Source organism: Paroedura picta, chromosome 10 (genome assembly GCF_049243985.1).
Source record: "Paroedura picta isolate Pp20150507F chromosome 10, Ppicta_v3.0, whole genome shotgun sequence".
Taxonomy (NCBI): domain Eukaryota; kingdom Metazoa; phylum Chordata; class Lepidosauria; order Squamata; family Gekkonidae; genus Paroedura; species Paroedura picta.
In genome coordinates, this window is record NC_135378.1 from 77,319,224 (window position 1) to 77,334,312 (window position 15,089).

Here is a 15,089-nt window from a genome sequence, read left to right on the forward strand (position 1 = left end):
AAGCAGACATGTCTGCAATGCCCAAACTCAGAAAAATGCAAACACACACACACATCCCCCACCCCCACCCCCGCATCTGTTAAAGTGAGCTCTAGCCCATAAAGTTTATGCGAGAATCAAAAAGAGGACCGCCTGCCCTCCAGTTTGTTTTTTTTTGTGGCATCAGGCCGACCTTGTGACCCCTCGGGAAGCACTGCATGAAGCTAAGAAACCGCTGCAAAGGACAACATATCGATCGGGACCATCTGGCTTGCAACCCCCCCCCCCCCATCCGCTCCCTTCCCCAAAGAGCTTAGAAACCCTTGACTTTGACTCACGTTCCTGCTTCAAATAAGAGCTGCAGCTAAGGTTGTGTGCAAAAAGAAAGGGGGAGATTAAAAAAAATAAAAATAAAGCAAGACCCATTGCCCGGTGATTTGGCACACCCGCAGAATCCCCTCCCGACTTCCAGGCCGACCAAGTGGAGGGAAGGCCTATTAATTAACAGAGCTCCCATTTATGTCCAGGGGAGATTCTTTTGCAGTAGGAGGTGAAGGAGGTCAGCTGCGTATTGTGCTTCCAACCACTCTGAGTGGGCAGGCAGGCAGCTTTTCAATTGCAAACAGACCCCTGGCCCCAGTCCATGAATGTCCCATTGAGGGCGGTTTCAATAGCGGGGCCCCTCCACGCGTTCCCGGCTATACCGCAGAGCCAAAACAAGCAGTTTCCTAACTGAGATTGCAGATGTGCCTTTACTCCCACTGAGCCAACAAAAAATGCACAGCAGAATGTGTGTGTGTGTGTGTGTGTGTGTGTGTGTGTATATGTGGTGGGGGGATGGGGTGGGACTGGATGTGCGTCCTATAAATATCCATTGTGCTCCCTCCCTGTAGAATCCACTCCGTTAAGGATCCTCGCTAGAGCTCTGCATTCAAGTCCATGAACACCTTAGAGACCCACAAGATTTTAGGGGCATAGGTTTTTGAGAGTCTAAACTCCTTTAGTCAGATACTTGAGAAAGGGATGGCGATGCCAGCCTCCAGGTGGGATCTAGCAACCCCCCCCCCACCACCACCAGAATTACACCCCATCTCCAGATGGCAGAGATCAGTTCCCCTGGAGAAGATGGCCACTTTAGAGGGTGGACTCCATGGCATTGTACCCCACTGAGGTCCTTTCCTCCCTAAATCCCCAGCCTGGATCTGGCAACCCTACCTCTCATCCCCCCCCCCCCCCGTGGATGGGGAGAACCTAGCAACCCTTGGAAGGGGAGCTTACACTCTTGAAGGCTTATAGCCCCTCTTCTATTGCAGACTAACTGTGGCTACCTGCTTAAACTGCCTTAAATATGGACTCGTTTACTCACACCCCGTTAACCACTCCAGAACCATCACAGACCATGACAATGGTTCAGCCTTATCAAGGATACTCAGGATTTAGCACCATCATTGCCCTGCTAGGGAGGAAGGGCAGCCACAGCAAAGAACAGCACTATATTAGTATTCCCGTATATAACACAGCAGTGGGATTACCCTACGGGAGAAGTCACCCTAGCCTCCCATCGCACAGGGCTGCCAAGCCCGCATTGGCTAATTCCTGTCGAGTGGAAGGGTGGGGTTTGGGGAAGAAAGCAGGGTCGCCAACTCTGGGTTGGGAAATACCTGGAGATTTTGGGGGCAGAGCCTGTGGCGGGTGGGTTTGGGAGGGGAAGGGCTTCAGTAGGGTGCAGTGCCGTAGAGCAGGACCAAAGGTTGACTACCCCTGACGTAGAGTCCACCTTCCAACGCAGCCAATTTCTCCAGGGGAACTGATCTCTGCTTCAGGAATTACTGGCACATCAGTCCCACTGCTCCTAAACCACCCTGCCCCAACCAGAAAGCAGTACTGGCTGATTCCTACTTCTGCTCAGGGTTTTGTCCTTGGGGGACACCATACCTTGATATGCAAACAAGAGGCACAATTATGAGCCACTCTGGAATATGGTGTCCTAAATATATCGCCGACAACCATCTCAGTTTTATTTTTGGGTCGGGCACAGTTTTGCTTTTGTGTCAGGAAGTTTATTCAGAGTCTGGATACCTCTGTGGGCTAGATGAGAATTAAACTGAAAACTGAGATTTAAACTGAAAACAAATCCCGGTTGTTTCTTGTGCCTTCCGCATGAAATCGCTTAAGAACACTTTTAAACCTGAGAGGTGACTCTGAGGTTTTCAGCTGTGTTAATGCAGCTGCCAAAAGAATGCCTTACGTTTCTGCAGTTTTGGGAATGCAGTGGTATTCTTCTCAGTCACTGAACACAATCTGAGCACATGAATCCGTATTAATTGTGTCTAGTGCTGCCATCTAAGCTTCCTTCCCCCCCAAACCCCCTATATTTCCAAGGCTGCTCTGATCTTCAGGCAGCAGGAAATGGACTTTTCTACCCCAAATGGTTCTTTTTCCAAGTGATCAGCCTTGCAAAACAAGTTAAGTCTTCCCGTCAGAGAAAATGCAAAGAGCTACACGCAGACATCTTGCTCGCTTGTTAAATAAGCTTGACACAAATGCATGGTGCGAACACAAATTATACACAAAATCCCCAAGGGATATAATAATCAAATGAGAAATAACTCTGTTTCTCTTGTCTTTACAAGTGATACCGTGGGCAAAAATTATACTGCTGGGATCCAATCTGACAGAACCATCGGGGATCTGAGCTGTCATACTAGTTACTTGCTCAGTGGCTATAACATCAAAACAGATACTCTGAATCCCTCCTCTGCATTTGACAAACCTGAGGCCGGTTAGATTTCCATGTACTGTAATCACATAATCCATGCTGTTTGCTTCTGTGAGGTGTTGCATGAAGCAGAATGTGTGAAACTTTCAGAAGTTGAAAGAGACAGCTTTACTCCTTAACTTCAAAGTCATGCCTTCACTTCAAAAAACAAACAAACAAACATTTTGCCCCCAAAATTATAGGACAAAGGAGCTTGTTTCAACTGTAAAACTATACACCCAGGTTACGAGTAATATCTTGTCCTTGTAAAGATTATGAAGCAATGTCTTCGAAGCCTTTAAAAAGTCCTCCGGAGAAAGAGATCAGATAAGTGACTTTTAAAAGAGAGGAGCTTAAACACACACACACCGGGTGGGAGACACTGCAAATTACATCCACTCTGTCATCACCCAGGATTAAAATCCTACCTGTTTTTGTTACTTGAAGTCATCTTGACCACGCTGCGTGATTCAGCTCATCTGGAAAAGAAATTATGAACAGCCATCAGCTGAAGATACACTTGGGAGTAACCTAAGGAATATGGCGGGCCCTTCATTTAACTTGTTGTTCTCGCTGGGGACAAAACAGAGTACAAAATTTAAAAGCAAGCAAATAAAGCAGGCACCCGGATTACGACACCCAATTAATATAACGCAGCACTACTAAGATTGCGGAATGAAAAGGCAGTGCAAACAATGCAGATCACAGAATTAAAAAAATAAAACAGTGCAGTCATATCAGACGTCCAATGCAATAGAAATAAAATTAGAAGACAATGCAGCTGACTGCCTTACTAAGGTAAAGGTAAAGGTATTCCCTGTACAAGCAGCGAGTCATGTCTGACCCTTGGGGTGACGCCCTCCAGCGTTTTCATGGTAGACTCAATACAGGGTGGCCTTGCCAGTGCCTTCCCCAGTCATTACTGTTTACCCCTTAGCAAGCTGGGTGCTCATTTTACCAACCTCGGAAGGATGGAAGGCTGAGTCAACCTTGAGCCGGCTGCTGGGATCGAACTCCCAGCCTCAAGGGCAGAGCTTTCAGACTGCATGTCTGCTGCCTTACCACTCTGCGCCACAAGAGGCTCTTGACTGCCTTACTAGAGAGCAATTAACAACCTAAGAATGAGGCCATTTCAAGGCTATGGCAAGCACTGGCCCATCCCAAGGGCCCAACACACATGTCATTATTACCTGTATAGGGTTGCCAGTTCTGGGTTGGGAAATACCTGGAGACTTTGGGGGTGGAGCTGGGAGTGGGTGGGATTTGGGGCAGAGAGGAACCTCAATGAGGCATAATTCTCCGGAGTCCGCCCGCCCCCCAAAGCAGCCATTTTCTCCAAGGAAACTGATCTCTGACACCTGGAGATGAGCTGTAAAACCAGGGGATCCCCAGGTCCCACATGGATCCTGGCATCGCTCTAATCTGCATCTGTTCATTTTCCAACACAAAAGGGGGTGGAGTCACATGTTCCCAATGTTTCCGCTCAAACAGTAGGAAGAGCATTCTTGCAGTGTAGGGCCAGAGCTTTCTCCATCCTGGCCCCCACTAGGTGGAACAAACTCCCAGAGGAGATCAGAGCCCTAACGGACCAAAGTGCAGGGCCTGCAAAAGGGAGCTCCTTCACCAGGCATTTGATTGAGGTCAACCAGAACCAACATCCTCCACTGAGCCCCGGAGCCTTCCTCCCATGAAATCCAACCCCTGAAGCGACCAATTATGGGTCCATTTGTATGTTGTGGTTATAAATGTACTGTTCCCACTGTTTAATATTGTTTGGTAGTTATTTATGGTTACCGATTAATCTGTAATCATTTTTGTTCCTTACGGGAACCACCCTGAGCCTCAGGGGAGGGCAGTCTATAAATGTAATTAATTAATTAATGAATTGAAAGCTCCCTGGTTGACCTTAGGGCAGTCACACACTCTCAGTCTAACCTACCTCACAGGGCTGTTGTAAGGATAAGATGGAAGGTAAGATAGGTATAAATCAGGGGTGGCCAAACTGTGGCTCTCCAGATGTCCGTGGACTACCATTGCAACCCACAGGCAGCAGGGGCTCATGGGAATTGTAGTCCATGGACATCTGGCAAGCCCCAGTTTGGCCACCCCTGATGTAAATGAACTTAATAAATAAAATGGTGTCGCATTTCTTGCAGCAGACCCGGGGTCGAGGTACCATCTAGTTTGGCCCTTACGCCAATCCTTTTGCGCCAACAAATTGTGCCACGTGCCTGGATTGTCAGCGAGAACGTTGGCTTAGGAGGTGAATGATGCCATCCTACAGTGACTTCCCCCCTCTGCCAGACATACACTCTCCCTCACCCCAGGTCACTTTCCATATTTAAAGTCTTCCAAATCGCCCAGCCTTCCTTCAAATCAAAGTGCAGGAAATCTGCAGCCTTTGATGTGGTTTGCCGAAAAGCAACGCCAAGTTTCTAGGGTCTCTGCTGCTCCCTGCAGTGCAGACAGTTATGGGGTGGTAACTCCTTGCAGAGACTAAAAGGCCTGCTCCGGGAAGGGGGAGGGAGAGAGGAAAGAGTTGTGCTGGAAACTCAGGAAAGTTCAAGGGGAAAGGTAAACAGCATAAGCTGGAACAAGTTCTAATCACTAAAGAGGCATTTATGGCAGGCTGGGAACAAGAAGATTACAGGCTGCCAAGGGCCAGCCCAACCACACTGGCGAGTTGGGCTGTTTCTTGGAGCCGTGTGCAATCTGGGACGGGTGCTGAGGGGACCCCTGCAACAACACCAGGGGTGGGGTGGGGTGGGGTGGGGGAGCAAACCACACCAGGCGGAACCCTGCAGGGGATGACTGGGGAGCCACAGTGTAATGCAGGGGTAGTCAAACTGCGGCCCTCCAGATGTCCATGGACCACAATTCCCAGAAGCCCCTGCCAGCGAATGCTGGCAGGGGCTTCTGGGAATTGTAGTCCATGGACATCTGGAGGGCCGCAGTTTGACTACCACTGGTGTAATGTGAACAAGTGGGTGGCAACAGGAGCAGCGGGGTTTAAACCGGTTCAAAAAACAGCACCCGAGAGAACCAAGGAAATGATTACTGCTTCTGCAAGGATACCACTTTGGCCTTTCAGAATTCCTGCTTCGTCCTCCCCACCCCCTCCAGGCACAGAAGAGGCCCATTACAAAGTGGCGGCTACTGAAACGCATGTGTGAACTGGAGCGTCCTTCTCGCTGTTTTGAACTGAGATGCAAATATACGGGCAAAAACCCTAAACAAGAAAATAGCCATTGTCAGGGCTGAGGGATGAAAGGAAAAAATGCTTTAGAAGAAAGAGGCCAGAAGAAGAAATAGAGGAATTCCAGGCAAAGAGAGAGAGGTTTGCCAACTTCCAGGTAGCAGCTGGAGATCTCCTGGAATTACAACCAATCTCCAGGCTGCATAAATTGCTTATTCATTAATTAGTTAGTTAAAACATTCCCCTCTGTGAAACGGCGGGGTAAAAATCTATAAATAAATGTATTCCACTTCTGGAGAAAATTGTTTCAGAAGGTGGGCTGTGGGACATTATACCCTAACAAGGTCCAACACACATGCACTGTCCCTAAACCTCACTCTTCATAGCCTCCAATCTCCAGATCATTTGGCAACCCTATGCAATCACTCTTAGGGTCACTTGTGCCGTGACAGAGAGGTCAGTCCCTTCCACCTTCTGCAAAGCAGTGGGAATGTTAAATCCGTGGGTTCAGAGCCCAGGACACTGGGAGCTCATTTCAGCTCTTTATTGTGACCCTAGCATGATGGTCAGACAAGGGTCAGACATGTCTCGGTGCTTGCACAGGGGATACCTTTACCTTTAGCATGATGGTATGGAGAAGGGAAACCGAACTAGGTAACCCCTCCAAAATCCCCACTTTATATACAATACAGTAGATCAGGGGTAGTCAAACTGCAGCCCTCCAGATGTCCATGGACTACAATTCATGGGAATTGTAGTCCATGGACATCTGGAGGGCCACAGTTTGACTACCCCTGCAGTAGATCTTCCCATCAGCGTGTCCCACTGATTGGTTTCAGTTTAAATTGACTGGATCCTGGATGACAACACAGGATACGATCCTGCCTTGGACCGTGAGTTTGGCCCTGGGCAAGACCACAGACACAACAGGGGAAATGTGTAATCTGCAGACTATCCCCCTTCCGTAGTTACGCATGGAGATAGACTTAAGGGAGAGAGCAGGCAGAGACGCATGGCTCTGTCAATATGCTGAACTATAGGCAAATTGGCAAATTCCAGCTCCCCGATTACAACAGATGAGAGAATACTTTCTCTTTCCCCCTTGCATGCCACCTTCCCCCTTTCCCTGGTTTGCTTCTACTGCAGCCTGCTATCCAAATAAAATTTTGAAAATCAAATTTAAAAAAATTAAAGACTAATAAACATATTTCAGCATGAACTTTCAGGAGTCAGACTTAAAATCTGACTCAATGTGATATGTTCATCTAGACGGCAGGTATACTCAAAGTTGCTGTAGAGTTGGTGGTGGGTGGCATCTATCATTGCCCTAACCCAGGGATTCCAAACTAGGCTCCCTGGGGCTCCATAAGAGCCCCCCAGGGACTCCCCAGCTTCCCCCTATATCCTCCCTTAATGGACTCAGCCCCAAGCTATTCCTGGCATTGCTGTGAAGGCCACTTCCATTGACCTGGGGGTGTCATGCTCATCATCATCATCGTCATCATCATTATTATTATTATTATTATTTAGATTATTTAGATTTTTTTTTCTCCACCACTCCCAGAGCCAGCTCATGGCAGTCCATTAAAAAAAAAAAAAACAATAAAACTCCATTAAAAATTAAAACAGGACATAAAATTACAACATGAATAGGAAACATGGCGGTATAAACAACTATCCATCCCTCCATGAACATCCCAAAAGGGGGGGGCGGTGAGAGGGAGCCATAACCCAACGCTAATAGGTGACCCTATCATACTGCTTCCTTTAAGCCGGGGGGGGGGGACCCCACCAGATCTCATGTGGAACTATTCCTGCCACCAACTGCCTTCTTTCTCTCCCTTTCCTCAGTCCTCCTTAAGCATTGCATGGAGGTGTGGCCAGCTGACATCACGGCCAGCTGGGTTCCAGAGCTCCTTGAAGCCTGAAAAATATTTCAGGGGCTCTTCCGCAGTCAAAAGGTTGAAAAGGGCTGCCCCAATCAGTTAAGCAAACCAGAATTTTATTTATCAAAGCACTTCCGCCTCGTGGTTCAACGATCACCTTTGTAACCACAGTTAGAAGTAGGACTGCCAGCCTGCTATTACAGCTGATGACATGCAAGATCAGTTCCCCCAGAAACCATGGCTTCTTTGGAGGGTGGTTTCTCATACATTCTACCTCAGGGGTAGTCAAACTGCGGCCCTCCAGATGTCCATGGACTACAATTCCCAGGAGCCCCCCTGCCAGCATTTGCTGGCAGGGGGCTCCTGGGAATTGTAGTCCATGGACATCTGGAGGGCCGCAGTTTGACTACCCCTGTTCTATCTGGATGACGTCCTTCCCCTCCCCAAGCCCCATCCTCCCAAGGTTCCACCTCCAAAAGCTCCAGATATTTTCCAACCCAAAGTTGGTGACCCTAGTTAGAAGTGGGTATGCAAAACAGCACAGGACAATTAACACAGGTTAAAGAACAGTCCTGCTGGATTCTTCTAATCCCGTTTCCAAAAGCAGACAAAGAAAAAGGCATTATAGGATGGAGACTTGATGGTAAACAGAAAGGAGAAAGGCGTCTTTGCCCTGATCGTCAGAAGTAGTCTGGGCATCACATAACAGCTCCATCCTATAAACAGAGTTACGCCCTTTTAAATCCATTACAGTCACCTGGGCTAAGAGAGGCGTGACTGCTTAAAACAGCACCCTTAAAGTCAATAAACGCAACTGAATTATATATGGCTTCTCATTCAAGACACAAATGTATCTTTAGCAGCACAGAAGTTTCGAGTATGCCAAAAATGTTTTACAGAAATAGGCAGCATTTGTCTATAGTCAGTTCTCGATATCTGAGTTACCAACTAGCTAACCAAATAAGTGGAACGACGCTGTTGGCAAAGGTTGCACAATCTTTGTGGACTCTTATCTCAGGCCAGCTGAGAGCTTCCTGGAACTATAACACATTCTGAACAGGAGAAAGTACCCTGAGAGGAAGGGTAACATATAATTTAGGTCCACTTTTCAATTAGGAAGTTTCTTCCTGATCCTTGCTGATCCAAATGTCTTAACCACAGATGAGAGCTACAGATTTTATTCTCATGGATTACGCAGGCTCCTTAACGGGGGCCCAAAAAAACGCTTCAATATTCTCACATGTTGTGAGTCCTACACTGCCCCATTCACCTACGGGATAGCAACCTCCAACTGTTAGAAGGCAGCAGTATGGTGAAAGAGAAAAACCACAGAAGGGCTTGGCTACATTTGTTTCTTTTTTGGCATTGGGTGCAGCCCATGGAGACTGTATCTGGCAAAGGGAGCTTTGACCATCTGCCCAATATTGTTGGTCAGGATGTTACCTGGACTTGCATCTTGCCATTCTGCTGAACACCGACTACCACTATGGAAACTGATACCACTAAAAAAAACACAATTCAAACATGGCTTTTGATGGCCGGTGAGTATGACGATCTTCCTTTGAAGCTCCTTCCACAAAAAGCCTTGACCTGGATGGCTCAGGTTAACCCAATCCCAGCAGAACTTGGAAAGCTAAGCAGGGTCAGCCCTAATTAGTAGTTGGATGGGAGACCTGCAAAGAAGGCCAAGGTTGCCACAGAGAGGCAGGCAATGGCAAAACCACGTCTGAGCATCTCTTGCTTTGAAAACCTGATGGGGGTCGCCCTAAATTGGCTGATATTTGACAGCCCTTTCTCCTAATAAAACAACAACAAAATAAATAGTTAAAAAAACGAACCAGGGCAGCGATCCTAAAGTGATTTGAACTCAGGTAATCTTTACTTTTGTTTTCTGCCAAGCCCCACCCCTCATAACTCTCCATTTGTCAGCGTTAACTTAAAGAGTATGAGAACATCAGAAGAGGTTTGGTGGATCAGCCCAGTGGTCCCTCTAGTCCAGCATCCTGCCTCACACAGTGGCCAACCAGTTCCTTTGGAGGGCCAGTTCCTTTGGAGGGTAGAGAGATCGAGACCTTCACCTAATGTCACTGCCTGGCCCTGAGATTCAGAGGATTAGTGCCTCTGAGTGTGGAGGTTCCCCTCAGTCACCATGGCAAGGAGCCATTGATAGACTTATCCTCCATGAATCTACTCAGGGGTAGTCAAACTGCGGCCCTCCAGATGTCCATGGACTACAATTCCCAGGAGCCCTTGCCAGCATTCGCCAGCGAATGCTGGCAAGGGCTCCTGGGAATTGTAGTCCATGGACATCTGGAGGGCCACAGTTTGACTACCCCTGAATTCTACCTCATCCCCTTTCAAAGCTGCATACGACGGATGACTCTCTTGAATCACTTTCTTCACCACATGCAAAAAAATCCGTCCGTCTCTGTCATGATTCCCACGTAACCATCCTTCTTATGTCTTCTTTCGCCCTTATAAACAGTTCCAACTACTTAACCTTTCCCCATAGACTAGGCCCTCCACCCACTGGATTTTGTTTACCTGCAATTTCCCAGCGTTACAATATCCCTTTCGAGATGTACTGTCCTGAATGGCACAAAGTGTTCCAAACAGGGCTGCAGAAGGCTGTTACACAATGCTTGCCCCATTGTGTTTTCGGTCCATTTCCTAATAATCCTTAGCAGAGAATCTGCCTTTACAGAATTGGTTCCAGGTTGAGGGGTGGGGGTGGGGACAACTTGGGCAGAGAGTACCTGGGAGCCCCCTCCCCTCCTCTGTACCTCTCCTTAACCACCCTCACCTGCATGCCCCTCTCTTACCAGCTTGGTGCAGTGGTTAGGAGCACATGAACTTCTAATCTGGCGAGCCGGGTTCAATTCTGCACTCTTCCACATGCAGCCAGCTGGGTGACCTTGGGCTCACCACAGCACTGATAAAGCTGTTCTGGCCGAGCTGTAATATCAGGGCTCTCTCAGCAACTCCATGTGTTCATGTGAGATCTATGACCGTTTTTCCATTGCCCACCTCTGCAGAGCAACCCTGAACTTCTCTGGCCATCTCCCATTCCCGCATTGCCTACAGCCAACCCACCTTAGCTTCCAAGATCCGACAGGAGACTAGCCCGGGCCATCCTACGCAATCATTAAAAGACACAGAAGTCTCCTGCATGCCATCCTAGCTCCAAATGGGATGATATAGAGTCCAAGTCGGGAGATGTGGTTTCCTAGCTGTCACGGACTCATCCTGTAGCCCCCGAGCAAGCCGGTCTTCACTTAGCCTCAGCTCTTATCTGTAAAATGGGTATAATAACCGGTAACTTTCTCAGTAGCTTCTTGTTGGGAGTTCACTCAATAAAAACGGCAAGGACTTTCTCGTGTCAACTCAGGTATGGTGATTTCTAGGGTTTGGAATCCCAGAGAAGGAGCCACGTTAACCTCCTGCAGGTAAAACAAGGAATCTTGTAACACCTAGTGGCTCTGAGATGTAGCGTAAGCATTCAAGCACTGGCACCCGTGCATGTGGTAATTGCAGTAAAGGATGTAACATGAGGAGAGGGGGAAGGAGGAGGAAGATAGTTTTAAAAGGCAAGCAATGGGACAGATTATTGGGCAGACCAGAAATGAACCTGAGATCCAAGCAAGAGGTTATTGTGCAGATCAGAGATGAACCTGAGATCCAAGCAAAAGAGTCCATGACCCAGGGAGAGGAGGTGTGACACATTCCCAACTGGTGATGAACTGGGAAAGCAAGAGGAATATGGTAGACCCACTCGCTCATTGGTTTGCTGTCATTTTCACATGTACTGTGTGTTCTCTGACCTCACTGCTAAAAATATCCCCTCCACACACACACTATTTTTATATACATCGCACTTGTGCCTCCCACTACAGGCCCACTGAAGGTACTGTGTCATGCACCTGGGGAAATGCGCTTTGGCCCACGGAACATCAAGCCACAATACAATTTGGTGGTCTTTAAGATGTCACAAGAGTATCCCCCAGAGAACCAAGATAACGCAGAAGGCGTAGCGCTAGTTACATTTTGCAAACATAGCTGGGTAGTGTTAAGAAAGGCAATTTCACCCCCCGCAGAATTAATATCGTTTCCCAAAGAATCACCCATAATACTGAAATGCATCTCCCCACATTGGCCCCAGGCCTGTATTATAAGGAGTTATGCCAAACAGCTAAATAAATTAGTGGATTTATTTGCAAAAGGAGAACAGTTTTCTGCTGCGTGGAACCACAGAACCTTCCCTCCATCTGACAGTCCTCTAATGGCTTCTCAAACAGCCTTTCCACTGACAGCAAAATTCTAGCTTATGCAATTTAAAAGGGGCTAACAATTACCCCCCCCTTCAAGGATCGCTGCCTTGTTGTGGCAAGGGGGCTTGCGTAGTTCAGTGAAGCTATGAGCTATACCGTGCAGGGTCACCCAAGACGGACAGGTTATAGCTGAGAGCTCTGACAAAAGGTGATCCACTGGAGAAGGAAATGGCAAACCACTCCAGTATCTTTGCCATGAAAACTCTATGGACAGTTCCAATAGGCATAACGATATGACGCTGGAAGATGAGCCCCTCAGGTCGGAAGGTGTCCAATATGCTACTGGGGATGAGCAGACGGCTAGTACGAGTAGCGCCAGAATGAATGAAGCGACTGGGCCAAAGCCGAAAGGACGCTCAGTTGTGGAAGTAACTGGTGGCGAAAAGACAGTCCGATGCTGTAAAGATTTTTATTCTATAGGAACCTGGAACGTCAGATCCATGAATCAAGGTAAGCTGGACGTGGTCAAACAAGAAATGACAAGACTGAACATCGACATTTTAGGAATCAGTGAACTAAAATGGACAGGAATGGGTGAATTTAATTCAGATGACCATCAGGTATACTACTGTGGACAAGAATCTCGCAGAAGAAATGGAGTAGCCTTCATAATCAATAAGAGAGTAGGAAAAGCAGTCTTGGGATACAATCCCCAAAATGACAGAATGATCTCAGTTCGAATCCAAGGCAAACCATTCAACATCACAGTGATCCAGGTCTATGCCCCAACCACTGCTGCTGAAGAGGATGAAGTTGATCAGTTCTATGAAGCCCTACAACACCTTCTAGTAGCAACGCCAAAAAATGATGTCCTTATCATCATGGGGGATTGGAATGCTAAAGTAGGAAGCCAAAAGATAACCGGGATAACAGGCAAGTTTGGCCTTGGAGTACAAAATGAAGCAGGGCACAGGCTGGTAGAATTTTGTCAAGAGAATACAATGGTCATAGCAAACACTCTTTTCCAACAACCCAAGAGACGACTCTACACATGGACATCACCAGACGGTCAACACAGAAATCAGATTGACTATGTGCTCTGCAGCCAAAGATGGAAAAGTTCTATCCAGTCAATAAAAACAAGACCAGGAGCTGATTGTGGCTCAGATCATGAGCTTCTTGTTGCAAAATTTAGGCTTAAATTGAAGAAAGTAGGGAAAAGCACTAGGCCACTCAGGTATGAACTAAATCATATCCCTGACGAATACACAGTAGAGGTGACAAATAGATTTAAGGAATTAGATCTGATAGACAGAGTGCCTGAAGAACTATGGACTGAGGTTTGCAACATTGTACAAGAGGTAGCAACTAAAACCATCCCAAAGAAAAAGAAATGCAAGAAATCAAAATGGCTGTCTGAGGAAGCTTTACAAATAGCTAAGGAGAGAAGGGAAGTGAAAGGCAAGGGAGAAAGAAAAAGATACACCCAACTGAATGCAGAATTCCAGAGAAAAGCTAGAAGAGATAAGAATGCCTTCTTAAATGAACAGTGCAAACAAATAGAAGAAAACAATAGAATGGGGAGGACCAGAGATCTTTTCAAGAAAATTGGAGATATGAAGAGAACGTTTCATGCAAAGTTGGGTATGATAAGGGACCAAAATGGTAGGGACCTCACAGAAGCAGAAGAGATTAAACAAAGGTGGCAAAATTATACAGAACAACTATACAAGAGCGAGCTTAACATCCCTGATGACCACAGTGGGGTAGTTACTGACCTGGAGCCAGACATCCTGGAATGTGAAGTCAAATGGGCCTTAGGAAGTCTGAGCAACAATAAAGCTAGTGGTGGTGACAGCATTCCAGTTGAACTATTCAAAATCTTAAAGGACGATGCAGTAAAAGTGCTACACTCAATATGCCAGCAAATTTGGAAAACTCAACAATGGCCACAGGATTGGAAAAGGTCAGTTTACATTCCAATCCCAAAGAAGGGCAATGCCAAAGAATGTTCAAACTACCGCACCATTGCACTAATTTCTCATGCTAGCAAAGTTATGCTCAAAATCCTACAAGCTAGGCTCCAGCAATATGTGGACCGAGAACTTCCAGAAGTACAGGCAGGATTTCGAAGAGGCAGAGGAACTAGAGATCAAATTGCCAACATACGCTGGATCATAGAGAAAGCTAGGGAGTACCAGAAGAACGTCTACTTCTGCTTCATCGACTATGCTAAAGCCTTTGATTGTGTGGAGCACAACAAATTGTGGCAAGTTCTTAAAGAGATGGGAATACCAGAGCATCTTATTTGTCTCTTGAGAAATTTATATGCAGGTCAAGAAGCAACAGTGAGAACTGAACATGGAATCACTGACTGGTTCAAAATTGAGAAAGGAGTTCGGCAAGGCTGTATACTGTCGCCTTGCCTATTTAACTTGTATGCAGAGCACATCATGAGAAATGCGGGATTAGAGGAGTCACAAATTGGGATCAAGATTGCAGGAAGAAATATCAACAACCTCAGATATGCAGATGACACCACTCTAATGGCAGAAAGTGAAGAGGAACTAAAGAGCCTGTTGATGCGGGTGAAGGAGGAGAGTGCAAAAGTTGGCTTGAAACTCAACATCAAGAAAACAAAGATCATGGCATCCGGCCCTCTCAATTCCTGGCAAATAGATGGGGAAGAAATGGAGATAGTGACAGATTTTATTTTCCTGGGCTCCAAGATCACTGCAGATGGGGACTGCAGCAAAGAAATTAAAAGACGCTTGCTCCTGGGGAGGAAAGCTATGGCAAATCTAGACAGCATCCTAAAAAGCAGAGACATCACCCTGCCAACAAAAGTGCGTTTAGTCAAGGCTATGGTATTCCCAGTTGCAATGTATGGCTGCGAAAGTTGGACCATAAGGAAGGCCGAGCGTCAAAGAATTGAGGCTTTTGAACTCTGGTGCTGGAGAAGACTCTTGCGAGTCCCTTGGACTGCAAGGCGAACAAACCGG

The 15,089-nt window shown here is 46.9% G+C and overlaps 1 protein-coding gene across 3 annotated transcripts in view; it reads right to left on the minus strand.

The window, feature by feature from the left end:
• The window catches only part of AFF1 (ALF transcription elongation factor 1), a 176,264-nt gene that overhangs the window by 143,205 nt on the left and 17,970 nt on the right, over window positions 1–15,089 (minus strand). For all 3 annotated transcript variants that reach the window (XM_077300973.1, XM_077300974.1, XM_077300972.1), the window contains exon 2: window positions 3,166–3,216. In XM_077300973.1, the coding sequence (XP_077157088.1) occupies window positions 3,166–3,188 (23 nt within the window). In that variant the 5' untranslated portion in view covers window positions 3,189–3,216. The remainder of the gene's footprint in view (window positions 1–3,165; window positions 3,217–15,089) is intronic.